Raw genomic sequence first — 15980 nt, forward strand, 5'->3', positions numbered from 1 at the left:
CTCTGATTCTAACAGGACTGACCACCTGCTCTGATTCTAACAGGACTGACCACCTGCTCTGATTCTAACAGGACTGACCACCTGCTCTGATTCTAACAGGACTGACCACCTGCTCTGATTCTAACAGGACTGACCACCTGCTCTGATTCTAACAGGACTGACCACCTGCTCTGATTCTAACAGGACTGACCACCTGCTCTGATTCTAACAGGACTGACCACCTGCTCTGATTCTAACAGGACTGACCACCTGCTCTGATTCTAACCCTAACAGGACTGACCACCTGCTCTGATTCTAACCCTAACAGGACTGACCACCTGCTCTGATTCTGCTTGCCGTGCGGTAGCAGAGAGAACAGTCTATGACTGGGGTGACTGGAGTCTCTGACAATTTTCAGGGCCTTCCTCTGACACCACCTGCTGTAGAGATCCTGGATGGCAGGCAACCTTTTGAGGATCTCAGGACCTATGCCAAATCTTTTTAGTTTCTGAGGGGGAAAAGGCTTTGTCGTGCCCTCCTCACAACTGTCTTCGTGTGTTTGGACCATTCTAGTTTGTTGTCGATGTGGACACCAAGGAATTTGAAGCTCTCAACCTGCTCCACGACAGCCCCGTCGATGAGAATGGGGACGTGCTCGGTCCTCCTTCTCCTGTAGTCCACAATCATCTCCTTTATCTTGATCACGTTGAGGGAAGAGGTTGTTGCTGCTACCAAACTCTTATTATGCGGTTCAGTTTAGAATAAAACGTTATCCTTGATTCCTGAGAATATGGTCTAAATATTTTTTTCCAAAAACCTGTGGTAAACAAAACGTGAAATAATCTCCATGATATTCTAGATAAAGGAAACTAATGTTGGTTTAATCTTTAATACAACCCAGTACCTTACAGCTTGAAGACAGCCAACTCATCACAGTCATATAGTCATTAAAAGGTGAACCATGGTAGGTAGAGAGAGGTATAGCTATGGTAGGTAGAGAGAGGTGTAGCTATGGTAGATAGAGAGAGGTGTAGCTATGGTAGGTAGAGAGAGGTGTAGCTATGGTAGGTAGAGAGAGGTATAGCTATGGTAGGTAGAGAGAGGTATAGCTATGGTAGGTAGAGAGAGGTATAGCTATGGTAGGTAGAGAGAGGTATAGCTATGGTAGGTAGAGAGAGGTATAGCTATGGTAGGTAGAGAGAGGTATAGCTATGGTAGGTAGAGAGAGGTATAGCTATGGTAGGAAGAGAGCACCTCTCTTCTAGACTCAGGGAACATTGAGTACACCAGGGCCTGGATTTTGAAAACCTTAAGAAATGTTTTGTAAATCCAGGCACTGAAACTTTGGTATTAGGTAAGAGAATGGCACAAGGCTGGCTTGAGCAACGAAAGGAAACGATGTGCAACAACGAGACAGAGGCATGTCCTGAGAGACAGTGTGTGGGCCATCCTGCCGACTTCAACACACATTGTTAACTTGGCAGACCTGGGACCAGGCAACCAGAGGCAGACCTGGGACCAGGCAACCAGAGGCAGACCTGGGACCAGGCAACCAGAGGCAGACCTGGGACCAGGCAACCAGAGGCAGACCTGGGACCAGGCAACCAGAGGCAGACCTGGGACCAGGCAACCAGAGGCAGACCTGGGACCAGGCAACCAGAGGCAGACCTGGGACCAGGCAACCAGAGGCAGACCTGGGACCAGGCAACCAGAGGCAGACCTGGGACCAGGCAACCAGACCTGGGACCAGGCAACCAGAGGCAGACCTGGGACCAGGCAACCAGAGGCAGACCTGGGACCAGGCAACCAGAGGCAGACCTGGGACCAGGCAACCAGAGGCAGACCTGGGACCAGGCAACCAGAGGCAGACCTGGGGGACCAGGCTGGGAACCAGAGGCAGACCTGGGACCAGGCAACCAGAGGCAGACCTGGGACCAGGAACCAGAGGCAGACCTGGACCAGGCAACCAGAGGCAGACCTGGGACCAGGCACCAGAGGCAGACCTGGGACCAGGCAACCAGAGGCAGACCTGGGACCAGGCAACCCAGGCTGGGACCAGGCAGAGGCAGACCTGGGACCAGGCAACCAGAGGCAGACCTGGGACCAGGCAACCAGAGGCAGACCTGGGACCAGGCAACCAGAGGCAGACCTGGGACCAGGCAACCAGAGGCAGACCTGGGACCAGGCAACCAGAGGCAGACCTGGGACCAGGCAACCAGAGGCAGACCTGGGACCAGGCAAATGATCAACAACATGTTGTAAGACAGTGAAAGGGCAAACGGATGAGACAGTTCTCAGTACAAACAGAGACAGATGTTCAGGCTCGTGGTCAAAATGCCACCCTATTGCCTATTTTAGTGCACTACATTTGACGAGGGCCCATTGGTTTCAGTGTGCCCCAACAGCACCAGGGTTCTCTGTTTATCTGAAGAGAATAGAAACCACTCAGGGAGTAAATACAGGCTACAAGTTTATAACTAGACCGACAGGGCTCTAATAGGGCACTGTGACCAGGACCCATAGGGCTCTAATAGGGCACTTTGACCAGGACCCATAGGGCTCTAATAGGGCACTGTGACCAGGACCCATAGGGCTCTAATAGGGCACTGTGACCAGGACCCATAGGGCTCTAATAGGGCACTGTGACCAGGACCCATAGGGCTCTAATAGGGCACTGTGACCAGGACCCATAGGGCTCTAATAGGGCACTGTGACCAGGACCCATAGGGCTCTAATAGGGCTCTTTGACCAGGACCCATAGGGCTCTAATAGTGATCTTTGACCAGGACCCATAGGGCTCTAATAGGGCAATTTGTCCAGGACCCATAGTGGTCTAATAGGGCACTTTGACCAGGACCCATAGGGCTCTTTGACCAGGACCCATAGGGCTCTAATAGGGCACTTTGACCAGGACCCATAGTGGTCTAATAGGGCACTTTGACCAGGACCCAGAGGGCTCTAATAGGGCTCTAATAGGGCTCCGACCAGGACCCATAGGGCTCTAATAGGGCTCTTTGACCAGGACCCAGAGGGCTCTAATAGGGCTCTTTGACCAGGACCCAGAGGGCTCTAATAGGGCTCTGGTCTAAGGTAGTGCATTATATAGAGAATAGGTGGCCTTTTGGGATGCATCCATAATAAAGTAGGGCACTGTGGTTGAGGCTGGTTGGTTCCAGGTGGAGGGGTGCTGGTTGGTTCCAGGTGGAGGTGCTGGTTGGTTCCAGGTGGAGGTGCTGGTTGGTTCCAGGTGGAGGTGCTGGTTGGTTCCAGGTGGAGGTGCTGGTTGGTTCCAGGTGGAGGTGCTGGTTGGTTCCAGGTGGAGGAGGGGGGTGCTGGTTGGTTCCAGGTGGAGGGGGTGCTGGTTGGTTCCAGGTGGAGGGGGGTTGGTTGGTGCTGGTTGGTTCCAGGTGGAGGGGTGCTGGTTGGTTCCAGGTGAGGGGTGCTGGTTGGTTCCAGGTGGAGGGGGGTTGGTTGGTGCTGGTTGGTTCCAGGTGGAGGAGGGGGTGCTGGTTGGTTCCAGGTAGAGGGGGTGCTGGTTGGTTCCAGGTAGGGGGGTGCTGGTTGGTTCCAGGTGGAGGGGGTGCTGGTTGGTTCCAGGTGGAGGGGGTGCTGGTTGGTTCCAGGTGGAGGGGGTGCTGGTTGGTTCCAGGTGGAGGGGTGTGCTGGTTGGTTCCAGGTGGAGGGGGGTTGCTGGTTGGTTCCAGGTGGATCAGGGCTCAGGTCAGTTGACTGGAGGGTCTCTGACCACAACATTACCATCTTCCATCCCAAAGTACACCCGCTCTGCCATCCCCACAAACAGACCTGTCTCTACCACACCTAGGAGGGAGAGAGGCATGGTGAGGTCGGGGGGAGGGAGAGACATGAGGTAGGGGGGAGGGAGAGGGGCATGGTGAGGTAGGGGGGAGGGAGACATGAGGTAGGGGGGAGGGAGAGGGAAATGGTGAGGAAGGGGGAGGGAGAGGGGCATGGTGAGGTAGGGGGAGGGAGACATGAGGTAGGGGGAGGGAGACATGAGGTAGGGGGAGGGAGACATGAGGTAGGGGGAGGGAGAGGGGCATGGTGAGGTAGGGGGGAGGGAGAGACATGGGGTAGGAGGTAGAGAGGAAAGGTGAGGTAGGGGGAGGGAGAGGGGCATGGTGAGGTAGGGGGAGGGAGAGGGGCATGGTGAGGTAGGGGGGAGGGAGAGACATGGGGTAGGAGGTAGAGAGGAAAGGTGAGGTAGGGGGGAGGGAGAGACATGGGGTAGGAGGTAGAGAGGAAAGGTGAGGTTGGGGGAGGGAGAGACATGGGGTAGGAGGTAGAGAGGAACGGTGAGGTAGGGGGAGGGATAGACATGGGGTAGGAGGTAGAGGAAAGGTGAGGTAGGGGGAGGGAGAGGGGCATGGTGAGGTAGGGGGAGGGAGAGACATGGGGTAGGAGGTAGAGAGGAAAGGTGAGGTAGGGGGAGGGAGAGGGGCATGGTGAGGTAGGGGGAGGGAGAGGGGCATGGTGAGGTAGGGGGAGGGAGAGGGGCATGGTGAGGTAGGGGGAGGGAGAGGGGCATGGTGAGGTAGGGGGAGGGAGAGGGGCATGGTGAGGTAGGGGAGGGAGAGGGGCATGGTGAGGTAGGGGGATGGAGAGACATGGGGTAGGAGGTAGAGAGGAAAGGTGAGGTAGGGGAGGAGAGGGGCATGGTGAGGTAGGGGGGAGGGAGAGGGGCATGGTGAGGTAGGGGGAGGGAGAGGGGCATGGTGAGGTAGGGGGATGGAGAGACATGGGGTAGGAGGTAGAGAGGAAAGGTGAGGTAGGGGGAGGGGGAGGGGCATGGTGAGGTAGGGGGAGGGAGAGACATGGGGTAGGAGGTAGAGAGGAAAGGTGAGGTAGGGGGGAGGGAGAGGGGCATGGTGAGGTAGGGGGAGGGAGAGACATGGGGTAGGAGGTAGAGAGGAAAGGTGAGGTTGGGGGGAGGGAGAGAGGCGAGATAGGAAGGAGAGAAACAGACTAACATTCATGTCCCAGAACAAGTCCCTGTCGGAGCAGGAACAGCAGCAGCAATTTCAGTGTGTGTGTGTGTGTGTGTGTGTGTGTGTGTGTGTGTGTGTGTGTGTGTGTACCTGGTATCATCTTAATAGCGGTATTGACCTCCTTCCAGTTGTGAGCGTGTTCAAACTTCCAGTCCAGAATGAAGTTACTGTTGTCCGTTACCACCGGACCCTGAACAATCAAAAGACTGGATCTCACTCACATGTAAATGACCAATGAGAATGCTTTCCTCTCAGAAGAGGTCCAATGAAAACTCTTCCTGTTGTAAATGTCATGCTTTATGTGCTCTACACTGATAGCATGGTAATGACTTTCCACTCCATTAATACGCTTCTCTTCTAGCGATTTATTCAACTGTTCAGTTACCATTTTATATTCACTATAATACGCAACAAATTACCTGAATGAACCACAGTGCATTCGGAAAGTATTCAGACCCCTTGACTTTTGCCACATTGTTATATTACAGAGTTATTCTAAAAATGATTAAATATTTTTTTCCCCTCAATCTACACACAATAATGACAAAGCAAAAACAGGTTAGATTTTTGTAAATTTATTACAAATAAAAAGCTGAAATATAACATTAACATAAGTATATGCTTAACACCCCGTCAGTCCTACAATCTAAGCTAGATGCCCTCAATCTCACACAAATCATCAAGGAACCCACCAGGTACAACCCTAACTCTGTAAACAAGGGCACCCTCATAGACGTCATCCTGACCAACTGGCCCTCCAAATACACCTCCGCTGTCTTCAACCAGGATCTCAGCGACCACTGCCTCATTGCCTGTATCCGCTACGGTGCCGCAGTCAAACGACCACCCCTCATCACTGTCAAACGCTCCCTAAAACACTTCTGTGAGCAGGCCTTTCTAATCGACCTGGCCCGGGTATCCTGGAAGGACATTGACCTCATCCCGTCAGTTGAGGATGCCTGGTCATTCTTTAAAAGTAACTTCCTCTCCATTTTAGGTAAGCATGCTCCGTTCAAAAAATGCAGAACTAAGAACAGATACAGCCCTTGGTTCACTCCAGACCTGACTGCCCTCGACCAGCACAAAAACATCCTGTGGCGGACTGCAATAGCATCGAATAGTCCCCGTGATATGCAACTGTTCAGGGAAGTCAGGAACCAATACACGCAGTCAGTCAGGAAAGCTAAGGCCAGCTTCTTCAGGCAGAAGTTTGCATCCTGTATCAATCTGGTTTCCGAGCCGGTCACGGGTGCACCTCAGCCACGCTCAAGTTACTAAACGATATCATAACCGCCATCGATAAAAGACAGTACTGTGCAGCCATCTTCATCGACCTTGCCAAGGCTTTCGACTCTGTCAATCACCATATTCTTATCGGCAGACTCAGTAGCCTCGGTTTTTCGGATGACTGCCTTGCCTGGTTCACCAATTACTCTGCAGACAGAGTTCAGTGTGTCAAATCGGAGGGTCTGCTGTCCGGTCCTCTGGCAGTCTTTATGGGGGTGCCACAGGGTTCAATTCTCGGGCCGACACTTTTCTCTGTATATATCAATGATGTTGCTATTGCTGCGGGCGATTCCCCGATCCACCTCAACGCAGACGACACCATTCTGTATACTTCCTGCCCGTCCTTGGACACTGTGCTATCTAACGTCCAAACGAGCTTCAATGCCATACAACACTCCTTCCATGGCCTCCAACTGCTCTTAAACGCTAGTAAAAACCAAATGCATTCTTTTCAACCGTTCGCTGCCTGCACCCGCACGCCCGACTAGCATCCCCACCCTGGATGGTTCCGACCTTGAATAAGTGGACATCTATAAGTACCTAGGTGTCTGGCTAGACTGTAAACTCTCCTTCCAGACTCATATCAAACATCTCCAATCGAAAATCAAATCTAGAGTCGGCTTTCTATTCCGCAACAAAGCCTCCTTCACTCACGCCGCCAAACTTACCCTTGTAAAACTGACTATCCTACCGATCCTCGACTTCGGCGATGTCATCTACAAAATTGCTTCAACACTCTACTCAGCAAACTGGATGCAGTTTATCACAGTGCCATCAGTTGTCACTAAAGCACCTTATACCACCCACCACTGCGACCTGTATGCTCTAGTCGGCTGGCCCTCGCTACATATTCATCGCCAGACCCACTGGCTCCAGGTCATCTACAAGTCCATGCTAGGTAAAGCTCCGCCTTATCTCAGTTCACTGGTCACTATGGCAACACCCACCCGTAGCACGCGCTCCAGCAGGTGTATCTCACTGATCATCCCTAAAGCCAACACCTCATTTGGCCGCTTTTCGTTCCAGTACTCTGCTGCCTGTGACTGGAACGAATTGCAAAAATCACTGAAGTTGGAGACTTATCTCCCTCACCAACTTCAAACATCTGCTATCTGAGCAGCTAACCGATCGCTGCAGCTGTACATAGTCTATCGGTAAATAGCCCACCCAATGTTACCTACCTCATCCCCATACTGTTTTTATTTATTTACTTGTACATGACCATCTGATCATTTATCACTCCAGTGTTAATCTGCAAAATTGTAATTATTTGCCTACCACCTCATGCCTTTTGCACACAATGTATATACTCTTTTTTTTCCTACTGTGTTATTGACTTATTAATTGTTTACTCTGTAACTCTGTGTTGTCTGTTCACACTGCTATGCTTTATCTTGGCCAGGTCGCAGTTGCAAATGAGAACTTGTTCTCAACTAGCCTACCTGGTTAAATAAAGGTGAAAAAAAAATTCAGACCCTTGACTCAGTACTATGGTAAAGCACCTTTGGCAGCAATTACAGCCTCAAGTCTTCTTGGGTATGAAGCTACAAGCTCGGCACACCTGTATTTGGTGAGTTTATACCATTATTCTCTGCAGATCCTCTCAAGCTCTGTCAGGTTGGATGGGGAGCGTCGCTGCACAGCTCTCTCCAGAGATGTTCTATCATGTTCCAAGTAGCAGTTCTGGCTGGGCCACTCAAGGACATTGAGCCTTGTCCCGAAGCCACTCCTGTTGTGTGCTTAGGGTCATTGTCCTGTTGGAAGGTGAACCTTCACCCCAGTCTGAGGTTGAGCGCTCTGAAGCAAGTTTTCATCAAGGATCTCTCTGTACTTTGATCCATTCATCTTTCCCTCGATCCTGACGAGTCTCCCAGTTCCTGCCGATTAAAAACATCCCCACAGCATGATGCTGCCACCACCATGCTTCACCGTAGGGATGGTGCCAGGTTTCCTCCAGACGTGACCCTTGGCATTCAGTCCAAAGAGTTCAATCTTGCTTTCATCAGACCAGAGAATTCTGTTTCTCATGGTCTGAGGGTCCTTTAAGTGCCTTTTACTGAGGAGTTGCTTCCGTCTGGCCACTCTACCACAAAATGCCTGATTGGTGGAGAATTGCAGAGAAGGAAGAAGCTTCCAGAAGGACAACCATCACAGAAGAACCTTTGAGCTCTATCAGAGTGACCATCAGGTTCTTGGTCTCCTCCCTGACCAAGGCCCTTCTCCCCCAATTGCTGTGTGTTCTTGGAGACCTTCAATGCTGCAGACATTTTTTGCTACCCTTGCCCAGATCTGTGCCTCAACACAATTCTGTCTCGGAGCTCTACGGACAGTTCTTTCAACCTCAAGGCTTGGTTTTTGCTCTGACATGCACTGTCAACTATGGGACCTCATATAGACAGGTGTGTGCCTTTCCAAATCATATCCAGTCAATTTAATTGACCACAGGTGGATTCCAATCAATTTGTAGAAATATCTCAAGGACGATCAATGGAAACAAGATGCACCTGAACTCAATTTAGAGTCTCATAGCAAAGAGTCTGACTACTTATGTCAATAAGGAATCTGTTTCTGATTTTTAATACATTTGCTAACAATTCTAAAAACCTGTTTTCGCGTCGTCATTATGGGGTATTGTGTGTAAATTGATCAGAAAAAAATATTCAATCCATTTTAGAATACGGCTGTAAATTAACTAAATTTGGAAAAAGGGGATCTCAATACAGGAAGAGTTGTATATATGGTGACTCACAGCTTTACGACAGGAAGAGTTGTATATATGGTGACTCACAGCTTTACAACAGGAAGAGTTGTATATATGGCGACTCACAGCTTTACAACAGGAAGAGTTGTATATATGGCGACTCACAGCTTTACAACAGGAAGAGTTGTATATATGGTGACTCACAGCTTTACGACAGGAAGAGTTGTATATATGGTGACTCACAGCTTTACGACAGGAAGAGTTGTATATATGGCGACTCACAGCTTTACAACAGGAAGAGTTGTATATATGGCGACTCACAGCTTTACAACAGGAAGAGTTGTATATATGGTGACTCACAGCTTTACGACAGGAAGAGTTGTATATATGGTGACTCACAGCTTTACTACAACAGGAAGAGTTGTATATATGGTGCCAGCTTTACGACAGGAAGAGTTGTATATATGGCGACTCACAGCTTTACAACGCCTCACAGCCCAGGAAGAGTTGTATATATGGTGACTCCAGGAAGAGTTGTATATATGGTGCGCTTTACTGGCTATCGTCCTGGAGACGGGGACGTAGGCCATAGGGATCACTTCAATAGGAACACCCTTCTTCCACTGCTGACCCAGGACCGAGGAGTCCTTCCTGAGACACACACACACACACACACACACACACACACACACACAGAGTTATTCAGGGCTCAACATTCAGGCTCATTTTCCAGTGGAACACAGAGGTCAAGATCTGACACAGAAATGTGGATGAGGCATAATTTGAACAGCAGGTGATTCTCTGTACTTCGTTGGCTGAGCAAGAGGCCTACACAGGGTTCATACAGACATTGTCAAGTCAAATTCAAGGGCTTTTTCAAGCACTTCATTGTAATTTAAGGACCTACATTTTACTTATTGTAATAATCTATAGAAAAGCTCGTCGCCCCGCCCGCGTGGCAGCTTGTCAGTCTGACACAGACACACTAATGAAGTCTGTTCAGGACAACTCACAGCTTTACAACAGGAAGAGTTGTATATATGGCGACTCACAGCTTTACCACAGGAAGAGTTGTATATATGGTGACTCACAGCTTTACGACAGGAAGAGTTGTATATATGGCGACTCACAGCTTTACGACAGGAAGAGTTGTGTATATATGGTGACTCACAGCTTTACGACAGGAAGAGTTGTATATATGGTGACTCACAGCTTTACAACATCTTTATTGACTCACAGTGCTGTTGGTGTCACAGCTTTACAACAGGAAGAGTTGTATATATGGTGACTCACAGCGACAGGAAGAGTTGTATATATCTCACAGCTTTACAACAACCAGCTTTGACAGGAAGAGTTGTATATATGGGACTCACAGCTTTACCACAGGAAGAGTTTTATATATGGTGACTCCCTTTACAACAGGAAGAGTTGTATATATGGTGACTCACAGCTTTACAACTATGGTGACTCACAGCTTTACGACAGGAAGAGTTGTATATATGGTCCCAGCTTTACAACAGGAAGAGTTGTATATATGGTGACTCACAGCTTTAATCACATCTTTCTTGGTGCTGTTGGTCTTCAGTGTCTGATCCCCTCAACAACCAGCTGTCTAGGTCTGATCCCTCAACAACCAGCTGTCTAGGTCCGATCCCTCAACAACCAGCTGTCTAGGTCTGATCCCCTCAACAACCGGCTGTCTAGGTCTGATCCCTCAACAACCGGCTGTCTAGGTCGATCCCTCAACAACCGGCTGTCTAGGTCGATCCCCTCAACAACCAGCTGTCTAGGTCTGATCCCCTCAACAACCAGCTGTCTAGGTCCGATCCCCTCAACAACCAGCTGTCTAGGTCCGATCCCTCAACAACCGGCTGTCTAGGTCCGATCCCCTCAACAACCGGCTGTCTAGGTCCGATCCCCTCAACAACCGGCTGTCTAGGTCCGATCCCTCAACAACCGGCTGTCTAGGTCCGATCCCTCAACAACCGGCTGTCTAGGTCCGATCCCTCAACAACCGGCTGTCTAGGTCCGATCCCCTCAACAACCGGCTGTCTAGGTCTGATCCCTCAACAACCAGCTGTCTAGGTCTGATCCCTCAACAACCAGCTGTCTAGGTCCGATCCCTCAACAACCAGCTGTCTAGGTCTGATCCCTCAACAACCAGCTGTCTAGGTCTGATCCCCTCAACAACCAGCTGTCTAGGTCTGATCCCTCAACAACCAGCTGTCTAGGTCTGATCCCCTCAACAACCAGCTGTCTAGGTCTGATCCCCTCAACAACCAGCTGTCTAGGTCCGATCCCTCAACAACCGGCTGTCTAGGTCCGATCCCTCAACAACCGGCTGTCTAGGTCCGATCCCCTCAACAACCGGCTGTCTAGGTCCGATCCCTCAACAACCGGCTGTCTAGGTCCGATCCCCTCAACAACCGGCTGTCTAGGTCCGATCCCCTCAACAACCGGCTGTCTAGGTCCGATCCCCTCAACAACCAGCTGTCTAGGTCCGATCCCCTCAACAACCAGCTGTCTAGGTCCGATCCCCTCAACAACCTGCTGTCTAGGTCCGATCCCTCAACAACCGGCTGTCTAGGTCCGATCCCCTCAACAACCGGCTGTCTAGGTCCGATCCCTCAACAACCGGCTGTCTAGGTCCGATCCCTCAACAACCGGCTGTCTAGGTCCGATCCTCAACAACCGGCTGTCTAGGTCCGATCCCCTCAACAACCGGCTGTCTAGGTCCGATCCCCTCAACAACCGGCTGTCTAGGTCCGATCCCTCAACAACCGGCTGAGGTCCGATCCCCTCAACAACCGGCTGTCTAGGTCCGATCCCCTCAACAACCGGCTGTCTAGGTCCGATCCCCTCAACAACCGGCTGTCTAGGTCCGATCCCTCAACAACCGGCTGTCTAGGTCCGATCCCCTCAACAACCGGCTGTCTAGGTCTGATCCCCTCAACAACCGGCTGTCTAGGTCTGATCCCCTCAACAACCGGCTGTCTAGGTCTGATCCCTCAACAACCGGCTGTCTAGGTCTGATCCCCTCAACAACCAGCTGTCTAGGTCTGATCCCCTCAACAACCGGCTGTCTAGGTCTGATCCCTCAACAACCGGCTGTCTAGGTCTGATCCCTCAACAACCCTGTCTAGGTCTGTCCCTCAACAACCGGCTGTCTAGGTCTGATCCCCTCAACAACCGGCTGTCTAGGTCCGATCCCCTCAACAACCGGCTGTCTAGGTCTGATCCCCTCAACAACCGGCTGTCTAGGTCTGATCCCCTCAACAACCGGCTGTCTAGGTCTGATCCCCTCAACAACCGGCTGTCTAGGTCTGATCCCCTCAACAACCGGCTGTCTAGGTCTGATCCCCTCAACAACCGGCTGTCTAGGTCCGATCCCCTCAACAACCGGCTGTCTAGGTCTGATCCCTCAACAACCGGCTGTCTAGGTCGATCCCCTCAACAACCGGCTGTCTAGGGATCCCCTCAACAACCAGCTGTCCACATCCCCTCAACAACCAGCTGTCTAGGTCTGATCCCCTCAACAACCAGCTGTCTAGGTCTGATCCCCTCAACAACCAGCTGTCTAGGTCTGATCCCTCAACAACCAGCTGTCTAGGTCTGATCCCTCAACAACCAGCTGTCTAGGTCTGATCCCCTCAACAACCAGCTGTCTAGGTCTGATCCCCTCAACAACCAGCTGTCTAGGTCTGATCCCCTCAACAACCCGGCTAGGTCTGAAAGATCAACAACCAGCTGTCCTGATCCCCTCAACAACCGGCTGTCTAGGTCTGATCCCCTCAACAACCGGCTGTCTAGGTCTGATCCCCTCAACAACCAGCTGTCTAGGTCTGATCCCCTCAACAACCAGCTGTCTAGGTCTGATCCCTCAACAACCGGCTGTCTAGGTCTGATCCCCTCAACAACCAGCTGTCTAGGTCTGATCCCTCAACAACCGGCTGTCTAGGTCTGATCCCTCAACAACCGGCTGTCTAGGTCTGATCCCTCAACAACCGGCTGTCTAGGTCTGATCCCTCAACAACCAGCTGTCTAGGTCTGATCCCCTCAACAACCAGCTGTCTAGGTCTGATCCCTCAACAACCGGCTGTCTAGGTCTGATCCCCTCAACAACCGGCTGTCTAGGGATCCCTCAACAACCAGCTGTCTAGGTCTGATCCCTCAACAACCAGCTGTCTAGGTCTGATCCCCTCAACAACCAGCTGTCTAGGGATCCCCTCAACAACCAGCTGAGGTCCCTCAACAACCGGCTGTCTAGGTCTGATCCCCTCAACAACCGGCTGTCTAGGTCTGATCCCCTCAACAACCGGCTGTCTAGGTCTGATCCCCTCAACAACCGGCTGTCTAGGTCTGATCCCTCAACAACCGGCTGTCTAGGTCTGATCCCCTCAACAACCGGCTGTCTAGGTCTGATCCCCTCAACAACCAGCTGTCTAGGTCTGATCCCCTCAACAACCGGCTGTCTAGGTCTGATCCCCTCAACAACCGGCTGTCTAGGTCTGATCCCTCAACAACCGGCTGTCTAGGTCTGATCCCTCAACAACCGGCTGTCTAGGTCTGATCCCCTCAACAACCGGCTGTCTAGGTCTGATCCCCTCAACAACCGGCTGTCTAGGTCTGATCCCCTCAACAACCGGCTGTCTAGGTCTGATCCCCTCAACAACCGGCTGTCTAGGTCTGATCCCCTCAACAACCGGCTGTCTAGGTCTGATCCCCTCAACAACCGGCTGTCTAGGTCTGATCCCCTCAACAACCGGCTGTCTAGGTCTGATCCCCTCAACAACCGGCTGTCTAGGTCTGATCCCCTCAACAACCGGCTGTCTAGGTCTGATCCCCTCAACAACCAGCTGTCTAGGTCTGATCCCCTCAACAACCAGCTGTCTAGGTCTGATCCCCTCAACAACCAGCTGTCTAGGTCTGATCCCCTCAACAACCAGCTGTCTAGGTCTGATCCCCTCAACAACCAGCTGTCTAGGTCTGATCCCTCAACAACCAGCTGTCTAGGTCTGATCCCCTCAACAACCAGCTGTCTAGGTCTGATCCCCTCAACAACCAGCTGTCTAGGTCTGATCCCCACAATCAACAACCAGCTGTCTAGGTCTGATCCCCTCAACAACCAGCTGTCTAGGTCTGATCCCCTCAACAACCAGCGGTCTAGGTCTGAAAGATCAACAACCAGCTGTCTAGGTCTGATCCCCTCAACAACCAGCTGTCTAGGTCTGATCCCTCAACAACCAGCTGTCTAGGTCTGATCCCCTCAACAACCAGCTGTCTAGGTCTGATCCCCTCAACAACCAGCTGTCTAGGTCTGATCCCCTCAACAACCGGCTGTCTAGGTCTGATCCCTCAACAACCAGCTGTCTAGGTCTGATCCCCTCAACAACCAGCTGTCTAGGTCTGATCCCTCAACAACCAGCTGTCTAGGTCTGATCCCCTCAACAACCGGCTGTCTAGGTCTGATCCCCTCAACAAACCGATCCCTCAACAACCGGCTGTCTAGGTCTGATCCCCTCAACAACCGGCTGTCTAGGTCTGATCCCCTCAACAACCGGCTGTCTAGGTCTGATCCCTCAACAACCGGCTGTCTAGGTCTGATCCCTCAACAACCGGCTGTCTAGGTCCTGATCCCCTCAACAACCAGCTGTCTAGGTCTGATCCCCTCAACAACCGGCTGTCTAGGTCCGATCCCTCAACAACCGGCTGTCTAGGTCTGATCCCCTCAACAACCAGCTGTCTAGGTCCGATCCCTCAACAACCAGCTGTCTAGGTCTGATCCCTCAACAACCAGCTGTCTAGGTCTGATCCCTCAACAACCAGCTGTCTAGGTCTGATCCCCTCAACAACCAGATCATCCCCTCAACAACCAGCTGTCTAGGTCTGATCCCCTCAACAACCAGCGGTCTAGGTCTGAAAGATCAACAACCAGCTGTCTAGGTCTGATCCCCTCAACAACCGGCTGTCTAGGTCTGATCCCCTCAACAACCAGCTGTCTAGGTCTGATCCCCTCAACAACCAGCTGTCTAGGTCTGATCCCTCAACAACCGGCTGTCTAGGTCTGATCCCCTCAACAACCGGCTGTCTAGGTCTGATCCCTCAACAACCAGCTGTCTAGGTCTGATCCCCTCAACAACCGGCTGTCTAGGTCTGATCCCTCAACAACCGGCTGTCTAGGTCTGATCCCTCAACAACCGGCTGTCTAGGTCTGATCCCCTCAACAACCGGCTGTCTAGGTCTGATCCCTCAACAACCGGCTGTCTAGGTCTGATCCCCTCAACAACCGGCTGTCTAGGTCTGATCCCCTCAACAACCGGCTGTCTAGGTCTGATCCCCTCAACAACCGGCTGTCTAGGTCCGATCCCTCAACAACCAGCTGTCTAGGTCCGATCCCTCAACAACCGGCTGTCTAGGTCCGATCCCCTCAACAACCGGCTGTCTAGGTCCGATCCCTCAACAACCGGCTGTCTAGGTCTGATCCCCTCAACAACCGGCTGTCTAGGTCTGATCCCCTCAACAACCGGCTGTCTAGGTCTGATCCTCAACAACCGGCTGTCTAGGTCTGATCCCCTCAACAACCGGCTGTCTAGGTCTGATCCCTCAACAACCGGCTGTCTAGGTCGATCCCCTCAACAACCGGCTGTCTAGGTCTGATCCCTCAACAACCGGCTGTCTAGGTCCGATCCCTCAACAACCGGCTGTCTAGGTCTGATCCCCTCAACAACCGGCTGTCTAGGTCTGATCCCCTCAACAACCGGCTGTCTAGGTCTGATCCCCTCAACAACCGGCTGTCTAGGTCCTGATCCCCTCAACAACCGGCTGTCTAGGTCTGATCCCCTCAACAACCGGCTGTCTAGGTCTGATCCCCTCAACAACCGGCTGTCTAGGTCTGATCCCCTCAACAACCGGCTGTCCGATCCCCTCAACAACCGGCTGTCTAGGTCTGATCCCCTCAACAACCGGCTGTCTAGGTCTGATCCCTCAACAACCGGCTGTCTAGGTCT

At 51.8% G+C, this 15980-nt stretch overlaps 2 protein-coding genes across 2 annotated transcripts in view; one reads left to right on the plus strand and one right to left on the minus strand.

Moving 5' to 3' along the window:
- Positions 1 to 854: 854 nt before the first annotated feature.
- Positions 855 to 15980, minus strand: part of LOC118382513 (ribose-5-phosphate isomerase-like) — a 36474-nt gene continuing 21348 nt past the window's right edge. Inside the window, exons 7-12 of the mRNA XM_052501124.1 lie at positions 9530 to 9624; positions 5076 to 5201; positions 3661 to 3798; positions 2051 to 3362; positions 1720 to 1849; positions 855 to 1673 (exon numbers count right to left, since the gene is read on the minus strand). Coding sequence (XP_052357084.1) covers positions 3701 to 3798; positions 5076 to 5201; positions 9530 to 9624 — 319 coding nt within the window. The 3' untranslated portion in view covers positions 855 to 1673; positions 1720 to 1849; positions 2051 to 3362; positions 3661 to 3700. The remainder of the gene's footprint in view (positions 1674 to 1719; positions 1850 to 2050; positions 3363 to 3660; positions 3799 to 5075; positions 5202 to 9529; positions 9625 to 15980) is intronic.
- Positions 1378 to 2224, plus strand: LOC127917965 (S-antigen protein-like). The gene is made up of 2 exons (XM_052501123.1): positions 1378 to 1402; positions 1464 to 2224. The coding sequence occupies exons 1-2, from the start codon at positions 1378 to 1380 to the stop codon at positions 2222 to 2224; spliced, it is 786 nt and encodes a 261-aa protein (XP_052357083.1).

This window comes from Oncorhynchus keta, unplaced genomic scaffold, assembly GCF_023373465.1.
Source record: "Oncorhynchus keta strain PuntledgeMale-10-30-2019 unplaced genomic scaffold, Oket_V2 Un_contig_1254_pilon_pilon, whole genome shotgun sequence".
Taxonomy (NCBI): Eukaryota; Metazoa; Chordata; class Actinopteri; order Salmoniformes; family Salmonidae; genus Oncorhynchus; species Oncorhynchus keta.

Excerpts from the sequence above, each read along its gene's own strand:
- LOC127917965 (XM_052501123.1), top strand. The coding sequence starts at position 1,378 with ATGTGCAACAACGAGACAGAGGCAT. Across the intron at positions 1,403-1,463 it reads CAACAACGAGACAGAGGCAT|ACCTGGGACCAGGCAACCAG; the intron begins GTCCTGAGAGAC and ends TTAACTTGGCAG.